At 37.8% G+C, this 14,077-nt stretch overlaps 1 protein-coding gene across 9 annotated transcripts in view; it reads left to right on the top strand.

The window, feature by feature from the left end:
- The window catches only part of ATF2 (activating transcription factor 2), a 50,713-nt gene that overhangs the window by 96 nt on the left and 36,540 nt on the right, over positions 1 to 14,077 (top strand). For 3 of the 9 annotated variants that reach the window (XM_042041531.1, XM_042041525.1, XM_042041532.1), the window contains exons 2-5: positions 3,612 to 3,645; positions 9,179 to 9,253; positions 9,880 to 9,949; positions 12,392 to 12,488. In XM_042041531.1, the coding sequence (XP_041897465.1) occupies positions 9,902 to 9,949; positions 12,392 to 12,488 (145 nt within the window). In that variant the 5' untranslated portion in view covers positions 3,612 to 3,645; positions 9,179 to 9,253; positions 9,880 to 9,901. Of the gene's footprint in view, positions 1 to 99; positions 248 to 411; positions 509 to 3,611; positions 3,646 to 7,430; positions 7,541 to 9,178; positions 9,254 to 9,879; positions 9,950 to 12,391; positions 12,489 to 14,077 lie in introns of those variants that run through there. The other 6 variants (XM_042041530.1, XM_042041529.1, XM_042041526.1 and 3 more) reach the window with 6 other exon arrangements.

The raw sequence follows: 14,077 nt of genomic DNA, 5'->3' as shown, positions 1-14,077 counted from the left end.
TCGGCCCGGCGCGGTGGCTCCTCCTCCCTCCGCGCTGCGGCGGCGCCGGGCGGGGGCGGGGGCGGCGGGGCGGGAGCGGCACGGCACGGCGCGGCGGTAGGCGGGGGATGCCCGGGAGGCAGTAACATGGCGCCGCTGCTCCTCTCCGCGGCAGCCCCCTCCCCCAGCGCGGCCTGCGGCTCCCGCCGCCCCTAGAGCGGGGCGGGGCGGCCCGGCCGGCGCCGCGGACACCGGTACCCGCCTGGAGGTAGGGCCTGGCGGGCGGCCCGGGACGCGGGGCGGCGAGGCGAGTGGGTGGGGGGGTGAAGGGGGCTGCAGCGCATCCGGGACGCGGGGTTCCCCACGGCGGCATCGCCGGGACCGGCGCGGAGGGCGGGAGGAGGGAGCAGCCGGGCCTCGCCTTTCCGCCTCGTCTTTGCTCCAAAGGAGGCCTCCGTCTGCATCCATCGTCGTCTCTGGAAGGAGAACTTGGTCCGTGCCGGTGCTGGAGTGGAGGGTGCGGAGAAGGGTACGGGTGTGGGGGATGTTGGGCGCGGGGGTAAGAACAGCTTTTCTGCACCAGAGGGAGGTGTTGGCCTGCCTGGGGTCTGGCCGTGGAACTGAACCTCCTGGACCAGTTGCCTCATTGACTTTGCCTGTTATTGTGCATAATGTCTCTCTAGTTGTCTAATAAAAGGTTTCTGAAGGTTTCACGTGAAAAAACGTGCCACAGACCCTCAATTAGTGGTAGCTGCACGGTGCTTTAAGCACAAATGTTTTATGCCAAGATGCAACCTCATGTTTGGAGTTAGGGGATATGTGTGCTGCCATGTTGCTTCTGCAGTCTTACTCATTCTACAGCCTTTTTGCATCCCTGTTCTTGGAGGGAGATCCATTCGTGTGTTTTTATGCCCCGTTCATGCACTGTGTGTCCCTCATTTGCTTTTCGTTCTGTTGCTTTCTCCCAGAGGTGTTTATCTTCCAATAGTGTTGCTGTCACCTGTTTCCTTGCACTGAAATGAGAAATTTGAATGACCTGAATACTCTGAATCATCCTCTACTTTCCAAATAATGACCACAAACATGGCTAAAATGTATTTTATATACCACTTTTTAAAACAGTGGGTTTGTTTTCTTTTTGACATATTCTGCTCATGGCAGTGAATGTCACATCCCTACTTCTTGCTGAGCGTAAAGCCAGGTAAGAGGTAATAAAAACAAACGTTGTGAAGTTTGGGTCATAAGACTGCTAGGTCTGTGTTAGATGCTGAATTCAGCCCTCCCGATAGGATGTGGACCAGTCCTTGTGGTTCTGGTCTTCCACAGGTGTTTTAGGTGGGATTTCTTGAGCCATCTGCTGTCTGTTAATGGACATCCCATTGCAGACGTAATTTCAGAGGGACAAGCTGTAGTCCAGTTTGGCATTCACTTGGATTAACTCTGAAGTGTTTATAATTATGCAATCCAGAATCAAAAGTGTCAAGTTGTCTTGTTAAAAAACAAAACAATAATTTTGTCAGGGACTGGTTGTTATATAATGCTTCAAAAGAATTGTCAAATAATAAGAAACCTTAATGTGTACATAAAGTGAAGCAGCTCTTTTAAAAATCCATTGGGATTTTATGTTTCAGTACTGACGTTGCATGCTAATGCTTAGTCAAGTAGTTGAGCTTTTGATCTTCTTCATAATGTTGTTGATATTCTATCCTGACTTGAATTCTAGAAATACGAATATGTTTGGTAGGTCTTTTTCCAGAAACTTCTAGACTATGTAGTATCTAATAAAATGCTTTCAGATCATAAATTTAGTCATACTTACTTTTATTAATAATCTTGTTTTTCATGCTGCTTTTCTTTTATGACCACATTGAACAGCATGAACTATGGTATTATTTTCATTCTTTTGTCATTAAATTTTGAATGTGCCTAGTGCTAAAAATCCCTTTTCTGTCATCAGCTTTTTCTTCTTCTACTCTTAATTAACTTGAACTTAAAAATATACATTTTTACCTCCATGAAGTTTTCCTAACTTAAAGTTATTTATAATATTAACATTCTTAATGGTCTCTTAACATAGTCTTGAGTTTCTGCATAAAAATTACGCATTTTCGATTTTCAAAGAAGCAAATGTGACTCAATACTTTTAACTTTTATTTTGATACTGAATAGATTTCAAATTACCATTGTTCTGCATAACTGAACTATATTTGTTTCACATATAATATGCACTCTAAGGAGGCATTGAATATAGTTAGTGACAGAAATATTAGTCAGTATTTAATAATTATGCAATAAATGTTTTTTTTTCACATTTATGCTGTACTGTTTTCAACTTTGTTCAGTGTCAGCTTTGGTTCAGCCTGAGAACTTTTCCATTAGCTTCCCTTCAGATAAGAACTTCTCTTCAGGAAGGCGTTCCAAGGAATATATCATGTTTCCTTTCTAGGTAAAGCCAGTGGTCATTTATATAAGTGCTTACAGGAAAGAAAAAGATCATTCTGTTTTAATGAGCAGGAGGAATCCTGTAGTGGAATATTTGATATATTTAAAGATTTTTAGAATTAAATCCTTAATTAATTAATTCAATTTTAGACTTCAGGGATGCCATCTAAGAAAATGTAAAAATGAAGTAACTTTTTGTTAAGCTTTTTTTTTTTTTTTTTTTTAATTTGTTGAAGCTAGTGTATAAAAATGAGCTTGGATTTCTAATGTGTGTTAGGTTGAAGATGTTCAAACCTAGATAAATGAACTGGGGCAAGTAAGCCCTAATATCTCTAAGCAAATTGTGAAAAGATGGGAGGAATATTAACCCCTCTGTGCTCTTTTCTGAGGTTCATTGACTTTTTGCTTATCTACAAGAGCTGTATAGCCTGAATTTTTACTAAGTTAAAGAAAGATCAGGGGTGTCTCTGAAAAATACTTAAGCCAGAGGGTTGAATTAGAAGCCACCATGTTCAGCCAACAGGAAGTGTTAGGCCTAAGGACCTTTCTTTATGCCATTAGTGGTCTCTGTTTACCAGAAATGTGTCTTCTTGTGGAAGAAGCCACTCCTGCAGCTGAAGGAATTTATTGCTTTGTTTCTGCATATGTGACTATCTGTCCAACTGGCTTTCTTGTTCTTATTGCAATTTGTTAAGTCAATCATCCTTACTTGTATCTTTCCTTCTTGTCCAGATGCTCTGCCCTTTATAGAATTTAGACAAATTGGGGAAGGTATGGAATTAACTTTAGACATCAGATACAAGCAGTTACTTAATAATATCAGCAAAAAGTGCCTAACATTTGACTTTCTAGAAGAAGAAATTTAAGCATTATGCTAGCAGCGTAGTGTGAAGAAGGAGCTCCTGTTTCCCTGTTTGCCAGCTATTGCTATTTACAAACTTTAAATATTCTGGACTACAGCAGAATCTATTAGGTTACTTTCTGCCAATCCCACTTTCATTATGAGGAGTAATGTTTTAATTTTTCAAGTTTTATCTCCTCCATTTCCTTCATTGTTCAGTTTTATTTTTTAGGAATGCCAAATTCGACAGTGTTATGGAAATAGAGTCAGATCACTTCTGAAAGTGTCCTGTAATGGTCAAGTATTAACTACACCACTTTTGCTTCACCTTTCTTCTTTTGCTTTATAGGAAACAGAAAATACAGCTGTTCCAGTCCCTCCAGGTAAGTAGAGCAATGGGATTTTCTTCCTTTTAAAATACAAATTAATTTTTTCAAATTTATGTCTCTTCTTTTTAAGTGGTGTATTCTACCTACTAACATCGAATTTTTACTGAAATCACAACTTGCAAATCTACCTGTATAGTAAATTGTGGAAATAAAGATAGACTCAAATGTGAGAAGTGATTGAAATTTATGATGTGGCTGCTGTATGCAAGCATTGAAAGTATAAGGGCGCCGTGTTCATTTTGATTTTTGTTGATATTTGTTTGGTTGTATAAGAAAGCCATCTCTTAATTGTGAGGCGTTTAAATTTAGAAAACAAAAATAGCTACCTGCCCCCATCTAAAGAAGTCTTGGAAGGAGCTAAGCAAAACACTATATTCAGCTCTTCAGGTAACCATTAAGAAGCTGTTATTCTTTACTGTGGCAAATATGTTCAGTTCACTTTACTTTCAATAAGTATGTACTCTAAGTAGAACTCGTAAAAGTTGATAAAACTTAAAGTTTTTGACCTGGTTCTTTTATGCTTCAGTTTCCTATTATAAAATGAAGCTTTAACGTGAAGTCTTACATTACCTAAAGTAGTTAAACACTATGATGAGATCAACAGATAAGTTTAGTAAGAGTTAATAATTCTCTATACAGTAAGGCTTTGTATGTTGCAGTAGAAGGGGGCACAATCCCAGATCCAATGTAATGAATAAAAGGAAATGTTGACTAGACATGATCAGGCTTGAGGAAATGCAAACATCCGTAGGAAAATACATCACTGTTACTGTAACATAAGCACTTTGTAATGTTTGGACTCGGAGGAAATCAAATGCTGATGGACTACTATAATTCTTACTTGTCTCAGTGGCCTGATACAGTTTTTGTCCAACTTTTCATCTTTTTCAAACCAGACTGTACAGGTGTTTCTTGGGTTGGAGCCACATGCAAGTGGTCAGTGTAGCTGCAAGGCTTGGGTGTGCTGCTCATGTAAGCAGTAGGAGATAAATCAGCTGCTACTGTAGCTGCAGACTGACACATTGTCCTCTGTGGACTACCCAGTTTGGGAGGGTGGCACACTTGTAAGAACATGTATCTCTTCTTGCATGTTGGCCAAAAGAAGAATGCTGTCATCAAAAGTTTTAACATTTTTGTTTGCTCTTGGGGCTGTGTGTGTTCGTGCTTGTGTTTTCTGTGTTCAGTTCTGGCAGTTTTCTTCTGTGCTGTTTGTGTCAGCCCTGATGTTACAGGAGGGCAGTCTCTGTATTGCTACAGTGCTTAAAATAAGTAATCACAGGGTAAGACTGCACAGCCTGTGAGTGGCTCTGTGCATGGACTTGTCACTGACTTGTGTCACATGGACTTGTGACTTTTTGCACACACCTTGCTTTCTACAGGTACATATGGTACCATTTACATATGGTAAAGTAGAGGCTTTAGCTGCAAGTTTGGTGAGTCTTTAGTAGGTGTGTGTGAAGAATTACTTTTCTCAGCAAATTTGAATAAGTTTTTGCAAAGACTATCGATATATATACATTTTAAACAGCTGTTTAAATGTTCAGTAGAAAAATTTTGAAACAAGGTGTCAGTTGTGTTTTCCATGCTCCCATATGTAGGCAATTAAGAGAAAACAGAAGAATCTGTAGCAGTTAAATAAGCCAACAAGACATGACTTAAGTCAGTGTATGATTGTATTCTTTGTAACATTGTCTGCAGAAAGGTATTTTGAAAGCAAGCCTCAGACTATGTAATAATAGTTTCCACAAAGTGTACCCAAGGTGTTTAATTAAAATCTTATGGAAATATTCAGATAATTGTTGAAGCTATTTTTGTAGCAAATTTAGATAAATATAAAGGTGACATTTTGTAGAGACATCTTTATTTTTTAAATAAGCACACTGCTCTAAATATTAGTGAATTACCTGCAAACTCATTTTTATTTCTCCATATTATATATATTTTCAAGATGGATGTGTACTTATTTATATATTTACTGTATCATTTACATTCCAAACATGATAAAAGAGGCTTGCTACATTTTAAATAGGCATGATGTGAATGTATTTTACTTTTGTGGTGAAAGTACAGAGCAAACACCAAAAAACTGAGATTATTTTCTGATTTTAGTACTGAAGTTGATTATCCTGCCAAGGTTATTTCAGGTTTTTCCTGTGTTCAGCTCTGATCCTGTTACTGTGTGACTGGAATTCTACATATGGATTTCTTTATGCTACTGAAAGGAATGTAGGGTTTGAAGCTTACAGAAGAAAGTTGCAGTTCAGTGGACTGTAGTAAGAACCATTTCACTGAATGTTCATTCTATCTGAAGAGATGAGTTAAGGCTGGAGTTTCACATTCGTGTTGGATTCCTTCAGGAACTGTCTTTTTTTTCTATGGGACAAGGTGTTAGCTGTTGCCTAGGTAACAGTCCAGGGTGTCTATAATTCCCCTTTAGTGACAGGGTTATCACTTCATCTATTACATTTCTCATTTGGCTTTGAGAGTAACATTTTTGTCAAGATGGCATCTAAGTTGCTATTTTGGCTTTCAAGGGAAAGGTATTTCCTAAATTGTTCTTTCTTACTGTGATATTCTCACTTGGAGCAATCAGTCTACAAGAGAGAGAGACTCTTTTGAAATTAGAGTGGCAATTACAAACTTTTTTTTTCTGAAAATTTGCCTTCTCTGTGTTAGTTTTGTTATGCCTGTCAGGCAACATGCAATCCACAAGGAAAAGAGGAGGCAAAGGATGGGGTTTGTGTGTGTTTTGTAGCAGCAGCGGGTTTTTGATCATGCAGAGTCTTCTAAAGGTGTCAGAATATTACCCTGGTTTGGATGGTCTATTGCGGTTGTTAACCTCTGTTCCTTGCTATGGTATCTTTATGGTATGCTTTAAATTTCAGAGTTATCTTGGATTGCTCAGAATGTCATCCAGTCAAATTTTGAATTTCTGCAAGGGTGGAGATTCCACAGCCCCACGTGGCAACCTGTTCCAGTGTTCAGCAGCCCTCACTGTGGGATTTTTTTTTTTTTTTTTAATACTGTGTTTTCTTCTTCCTCTACACTTGCCCTTAACTTTCTTGTTAACTTGTGTCTTGTGAATGTTACATCTCATCCTTTTATTATACTCTACCTAAAGTCTGGATCTGACTTCTCTGCATCAACACATTAGATAGTTTAAGACAGCAAGTAGATGCTTCTTTAGCACTCCTTCTCCATTCTGAATTTGCTTCCTGATGTTCCTCTTGTTATGTAGTAGTCCAGCCTCCTAACCATTTTGATGGGGCCCCCAGATGTTTGCTCTCCAGTTCATCAGCTGTCTTGAGGGGCTCAGCACTGGATATGGCACTTGAGCTATATAGCCTTATGGTGCCAGATAGAGGAGGATAATCACTTCCCTTCATCTCATTGCTGTGCCATTGCTAATTCATCCCAGTAGCCTCTTGTCTTTCAGTGCTGCAACTGACATGATGCTGAATCCAGCTGGCTTTGTTGTCCACCAGGAGTTACAGGTTCTGCCCCAAAGCTGCTTGGCACCAGTTGCCCCTCAGCCTCCACTGTTGCATGGAGTTATTTTGTTCTAGGTGCAAGCCTTGCATTTGTCTTTGTAATAGGTAAATACAATTCTAACCAATTTGGCTGCACTAATGAATGTGAGCCCTTTGTTTTCCCATCCTGTCAGATCTAGTTTCTGTTTAGATTTTAAACGTCCAAGGTCTTGCTTGGAATGCGAGTGAACTTCTTTTCTCTTTTAGGTGCAAAAATTTCAGTGCTTCAACATAATTTTTTTTCCTCAGATGTTATCCGGAATCTCTTTACAAGGGATTACCTCACAAAATTCCATGTGGTCTGCAGTCAAATAATGTTACAAAGATGAGGAAATGAATTTATCTCCAATTTTTTTCCAGTAAGTTTGCCAGAAGGACAGCGCTGCTTTTCTTTTTCACAAGGATTGATTTTTTAACTTGTACATCAGGCATTCAAAATTCACAGGCTTTGCAAACCAAAACATGGAACCAGATACAACTTCACATGCAAATACGAGCTCTGGTAATACTCTTTTAAAAGAGAAAATGAGTGGACTTAAAAAATTGATCTTTATGTCTTCTCACCTAGGAGAAATACTAACAGCATGGAGGGAGTAGGTTTTATGGCCAAAACTGCATCTCTCAGAGACTGGCAACAAGATACAGTAACTGAGTAGAAAAAATGTCCTACATGCCCTTTAGTTAATCAAAATCTTCATCCTTTGGATAAAAAAAAAAATCGGAATTGTTTCTTACATCATCTGACATTTCTGATATGGATATTACTAGTCTGCTCATAATACATATCCATATGTGCATATTGGCATATGGTGGCATATGTAGCCATTATGTAAGTATATGGTGCCCTATGATCACAGGTTTAACAAAACTAATTCCTCTTGAGATCTACATGAGACTAACTCTGTTAGTTTGAGCCTGCATTTAAAGAAATAAGATTGTTGCATAGCTGAAGAAGAGTAATAAGCTTGTGGGATAGCTGTTAAGTCTATTGAAATTCCACATATTGTAAGGATATATTCCTAAAGTGTCATGGATAAGGACCTTATTTCTTACCCTGGAGCCTTAGTCATGAGTATTCAGACTTGCCCATAACCTCGTTAATATTCCTTATTAGTGAAAGTACCAAGTTCACAGTTTGCACAGTTCAAAACATACTTCATTCATTCAGAAACTTGAGACAGGTTGTGAACTCTTTGCAAAGAACAGTGGAACAGTCTTCATCCCTGATTTGCTTTGGCATCCTTCCTTTGGGATGTAAATGTTTCCCTGAGCTGTCAGTGCCAAAGACTCTAAAGTTTTCTGGCAGCCATTCGTCTCTTCTCGACTTCTGATCTCAGCTCAGTATCCTCATTCCTTTAAATGTATATATTTAGAAGTGACAGTTTAAAATCTGCTGCATGCCATGTTTTCCTTTCTTTGCTGTTGGGTGTACATTACAAAGGACACTGGGATCTCCTCCTCCTTGAAGGACTATCCAAAAAGTCTATACACAGTAGTTTTTTACTGTACAGGTACATCCAGAAGGATCAGGTACTGTGCAGTAATGAGTCTGAAATGGTTTGCTTATGCTTACTTGATATGTCTTGTGTCTAGTGCCCAGGTGTGTACCAGAAGTGTGCATTCTTAGGATGGTTAAACAATTTGAGAATCCTTGCAACTCTACATGACCAGCATGCTGGGGGAGAGATGGATTTATTCTGCCTATGATATTTAATCATAAAAACATCTTTATTCATCTTTATTTGCTTCATCAGTCTAAGTAGTGTTCAGAACTAACACTGTTAGTTCTTCATACAAATACTCATTTAAAGATGAATGTATTTCCTCCAGCGTAAAGCCACAGATGCCACACTAATTAGAGGATGTATTGAAGTAAACAATTTCTTTGAAAAACTGTTGTGTTTCATGGGTGGATAGTGGACATTTTATCATTTATCTTTACAAAATCATGCATTATTTCATTTTTAGCATGCATAGTAATTAATATCTTCTTTTAGTTACAGTTCATTGCCATGAAAAGGAGGATATGATAGTTTGCCGTATGAAACAGGTTTATATGTGAAATTTGGCAGGTATGTGTATTATTGTGTGGGGTGAGTATGCAAAACAGCGCCAAGTATAATTAATATCTTACTTCTTTCCTAAGTATTTTTAGTCTGTCAATAATTTAGTAGCTGAAACATTAGTATAGTGCATGTTTTTGTAATTAGATTTGTAACGGTTTACACAAAGGGCTGTGTGCCAACTTACCTTTAATGATGAGCTTTAAATAAAGATTGTGAAAAGGCTAAGTAATCAACACTTCTTCCTCATCTGTTGGCACCATAACCTTGACTGTGTGGTATTGTCTGCTGCTTTGATCTCTTTTTAACTGTGAGAATTGGATCATTAATACAATTTGATTTCAGTGACAAGTTGTTCTTACTATGCTTTCAGATACTTTTTGCAATTAGTCATGTTACATACAAACTTGTGGATTTCTGATTGAGTTGTAATGTTCAGAAACTGCTGTGGTGGATTTTGTGTACCTTCCTGACAGAGCTTGAAAATCCATTTGAATCATGGGTATTTAGAATATTAGTGTAGTCAGAAGGTAGAAATTCTTGCCCATAGGATATTAAAATAGCCTGTGGATGTTGATGTATTGATAATTCGTTGCAATATTTGTAAAATTTGTTCCATTCTAATTTTAATACAGGTAGCACAACGACCTGTGGAATATGAGTGATGACAAACCCTTTTTATGTACTGCCCCTGGATGTGGCCAGGTAATGGTCTGAACTGAAGTTACTAGCATTGATCAAATAAAAGTAAAACAGTGAAATGTATTTTTAGGGATTGACGGAAAGGGGCTTATGATAATTGCTAGAAAGTATTTTTATTTTGCTAAAAGGCAAGAATTTGTAGCATGTTATATGTTTATCCAAAATGCTATCCACAGAAGAAAAAACTAATTAAATTATTCTTTCTGAGCTAAAAATAATTTAATTTGCTAGCCCTGCTTTACTTGCTTTCATTAGGAAAATAATCAAGACCTAACTTGTATGAGATAACCTGCATTTTCTAGGATATTTCAGTGTTGGTGGGGAGCTCAGTGTGAAGGTTCCTTGTCACTACTCTTCATAGCTGTGGTGACTGCAAATATTTATTGGCATAAGTTTGTTTTATGTATGTTGCTGTGTATAGGAAGATTGTAACACTATGCATGCCACAGAATATATTTCAATTCCTATTGTAGTTTTAATGTATTCTAGTAAATAGCATTAGTGTGTGTGTGTGTATATATATATATATAGGTGAATGTGAACAGAAAAATGAAAATATTGTGGAGTATTTTAGCAGATGGTTGCTTAAAAGGAAGCTGTCTTAACACTTTTATTTAGTATCCTGAAAATAAATGCATTTGCATTATCTGCTGTGTGTGGTGGACATCCCTGCATCCTGTGTATAAAATTATTTCATAAGCTGATTTTTTTTCATAATATAATGGTTGCTGCCTTTATATAGAATCGATTTCATAAACAAGATGTTTTTCCTTATATTTGTGCGCTTCAATTTATTTGGATTTTGAGTTCAAAATACTCTCATTTTTATTCTGGAAACTTAGCTTTTATGATGAACGACAGTATTAATGTTATATTAATGTAGTCTTCTGTATTTAAAGCAGGAGAGGACTAAGATTTCTTGTTATGTCTAGTATGTTCAGAGATACCAAAAGTAACAGAAGAGGATTGCTTTCTCCTAAGCAACGTGTTTGTCCCCATCCTAATTGAATCTCATTGCAGTGTATACTGTCAGAAGTTTTGGTAACTAAATCTCACAGAAGACATATCATGGGGTCTACAGCAGTGCATGTTTCCAGGGAAGGTGAAGAGAGAAGTTCGTGTCCCGGAAAATGGGCAAGGCTTCTCCAGATGCCAGCTTCGTGCTGTAGGACGGAGAGAGGGAGTCAGGATCTGGACATCCTCTTCCCTCTGGAAGAGCTGGTGCACCACTTTGTGAGGACAGAAAGCTACATTTAAGTCTTTTGGGGTGATAGAACGCAGAAATTTCTGACTTACTCTGTATGCAGAGATAAGGCACAGGAGTTACGGAGAGCTGGGTATTTGCAACCCTGGGCAATAGAGTTGTAAGGGAAAAAAAGTCCCTTGCCTGTTTCACCCTTACAGTGATCCCGCGTTTTTAATTTCCCTCACAGTTCCACACGTACATGTTCTTTCTCATGGAAACATTCTGAGTTACTGTACTCTGAGGTCAATTCAGCTTGTATGTTAGTTCCTGAGAGGTGATTCTTGGTGTGTATCTGTTGTAAGGTACATGTGGAGTGACTTAAATTAGTGAGGCATAAGAGAAACATAATTTGTGGCTCAAATGTTCACAAAACACATTAAGAATTACTATGTTTTGTGTAAAATGTGTTCTTTTTAGGAAAGCTGCAGCTCGGGAAACATTTTTTTAGATTATGTCAATTGAAACACTAACTTCACCCACAATTACAGATACATAGCAAATTGGTGAAAGTAAATAAATAGTGAAAGTAAGAATATCTCTTTTACAGCACATAGTTTGTCTGCTTACTGCTTTTTCTATAGCATAGACCTCAAATTTTGGGGAAAGTGTGCATGAAACAAGCAAACCTGAGATGTTTGTAAAGTGCTGGTAGGTTTAGTTCATTCACAGCATTACAGTCGTCTGACATGGTTCTAGTGTTTCCCTTTCTACCTGCCTCTTGTTTATGTAGTAAATGGTCAGGGGCAGGAGCTATAGTATATTTTATCTTCATGCTGTTAAATGCAGTGAAGTTTGTGATTACAGATCAATTGTCATTATTGTGGTTATACACACAATGAAGTAGTCAAGTAGTGGTAATGAATTACTAGACATTGTCAAGAACCATTAATACAGCAAATGGTTTTGCTGCTGGTTGATGGAGGCAGCACTCCGAGATGTTATCTTGGACTTTTGATATATGCAGGTACTTACACTACAATTTTCCTGGTACCATACTTAGTTACTATGAGCATCATTTGAGTTTTATAATATTTCTGCTTGGTACTGTTGACCAAGGAACAAGATATATCTGCGTTAGAGGGTTGTCTTTTAATGTAGTAATGATAGTTTTACATGTTGGAAAAATTGCTTTCTGTGGTATGGCATTTGCTGTGTTCACACTCCCAGTTTCAACTGTTTCTTGAAACTTTCTGCTGCAGCGTTTTACCAATGAGGATCATTTGGCTGTCCATAAACATAAACATGAGATGACACTGAAATTTGGTCCGGCTCGTAATGATAGTGTCATTGTGGCTGGTAAGTATATACTTCTGTTAAGTTTATTCACTTTTCTGCTGGAATAGGCATATGTTTTATGCATTTTCTGTACATGATACACAGATTAAGAGAATGTGATACATTTTCTTCACTATACTTGTCTGCAGTATGTGCTTAGGCAGTGTTTTCTTACATAATTCATGTCAGAATTTGAAGTCAGTATTATTCTCCATAAGTTACTTTTACTTGGATCTGGTATGTAATCCAAATATTTTTAAATTATCAATACTTAAATAATTGATTAAATTATGTAAGCATTCAGTAAGAACATGCTAGCAAAGGCTATGCCTAAGAGGATCTGGAACTAAATTAAGCTGTATTTCCGTTTTAATTATTCATTGATATTACTCGTCTCTTAAATTTTAAAGTATGTAGCATCTTTTACATATCACAGTGATATTAGAAGAATCAATCAGTGATTATTCTTCTGATGGGATAGTAGAAGAAAAATCAAAATTTTTGTTTTCATTTTGGCTTAAATTCAAAATACTTTATTTCCACCTCTAAATTCATGTTATACCCTTAGTAATTATAACTTTTGTCCAGGATCAGAAGTAATCACCAATGGATGATTGATTGCATTATATATTTGAGAGTTTTTTAATGAAGATGGCATGTGCTAAGTTTCTGTAGTTACAGTCAGTCTGGGTTTTTTTTCAGTGGTAGAGCAGCCTAAATGAATTTCACAAAGACTTTCAGACATTTTCTGATTTTTTTTTTTCCTTGTAAGTGGCTAATTTGTTACAATGAGCAGATAAAAAAAAGATTGCTCTTGAACTAGCAGTTACAAATTTTAAAATTCTAAATCTGCTCCTTGTCAATTACACCATAAGAAAAGAGACCTTTCAAATAATCAGGTGTTTAAAAATGAAACCATGACAGTGTCTCTGTGCAGCCACATTCCAGTGTAGGAATTGTTGTAAACACCATGCTACATTACAAAGTTCAGACAATCATACCACTTTACAATATTTTAAATGCAAGTAACTTTGTGGGAAGTCTGGTTGATTTTAACCTGATAATAAGAGTGAAATAAGGCAAATTTGTATACTAACAGAAATTTTATATAAAGATGGTTTTGAAACTACTTCATGGAATAGTCACCCAGATGCTAGAAGTCTTATGATTCCAGCTTGATATAGAGGCATCAGAGAAGCCAGTGCAATCTTGTGTACAGAGTCACACTTTACTTGCCTTTGGAAGTTCCATGTACTTGGAAGTAATCACTACTGTTGTCAAATTATGAAAAGACAGAAGCAAACTGCCTTTGAGCTATGCAGTTTTCTCATTTGTTTTTTTAAATAAAAGCCTTCATGTAGTCGTTATCTTTATTTGCAAACAGAGTCTCCTTGCTCATTGAAGTGTTCTGCTGTGCACTGGAGAATAGCTCCCTGTGGTTCACAGACACAGAAGAAATGCTGTGATTCCCTGCCAGAATTGTCAGGGGCTTGGTGGTTTGCAGGCTCCAGGTGCTTGTCTCCAGCAGGTGGAGTTTGCCTCTGGCTGCCTCCCCGCAGGGCAGAACAGAGCCCGAGGGGTCCCCACCACCTCGTCTCTTTCTGTTTGTT

This window comes from Corvus kubaryi, unplaced genomic scaffold (genome assembly GCF_017639235.1).
Source record: "Corvus kubaryi isolate FWS band 111438036 unplaced genomic scaffold, C.kubaryi_AGA036_p1.0 37396, whole genome shotgun sequence".
Classification (NCBI taxonomy): Eukaryota; Metazoa; Chordata; class Aves; order Passeriformes; family Corvidae; genus Corvus; species Corvus kubaryi.
The sequence above is the reverse complement of the archived record's forward strand: the minus strand, read 5'-3'. Positions and strand labels throughout refer to the sequence as shown.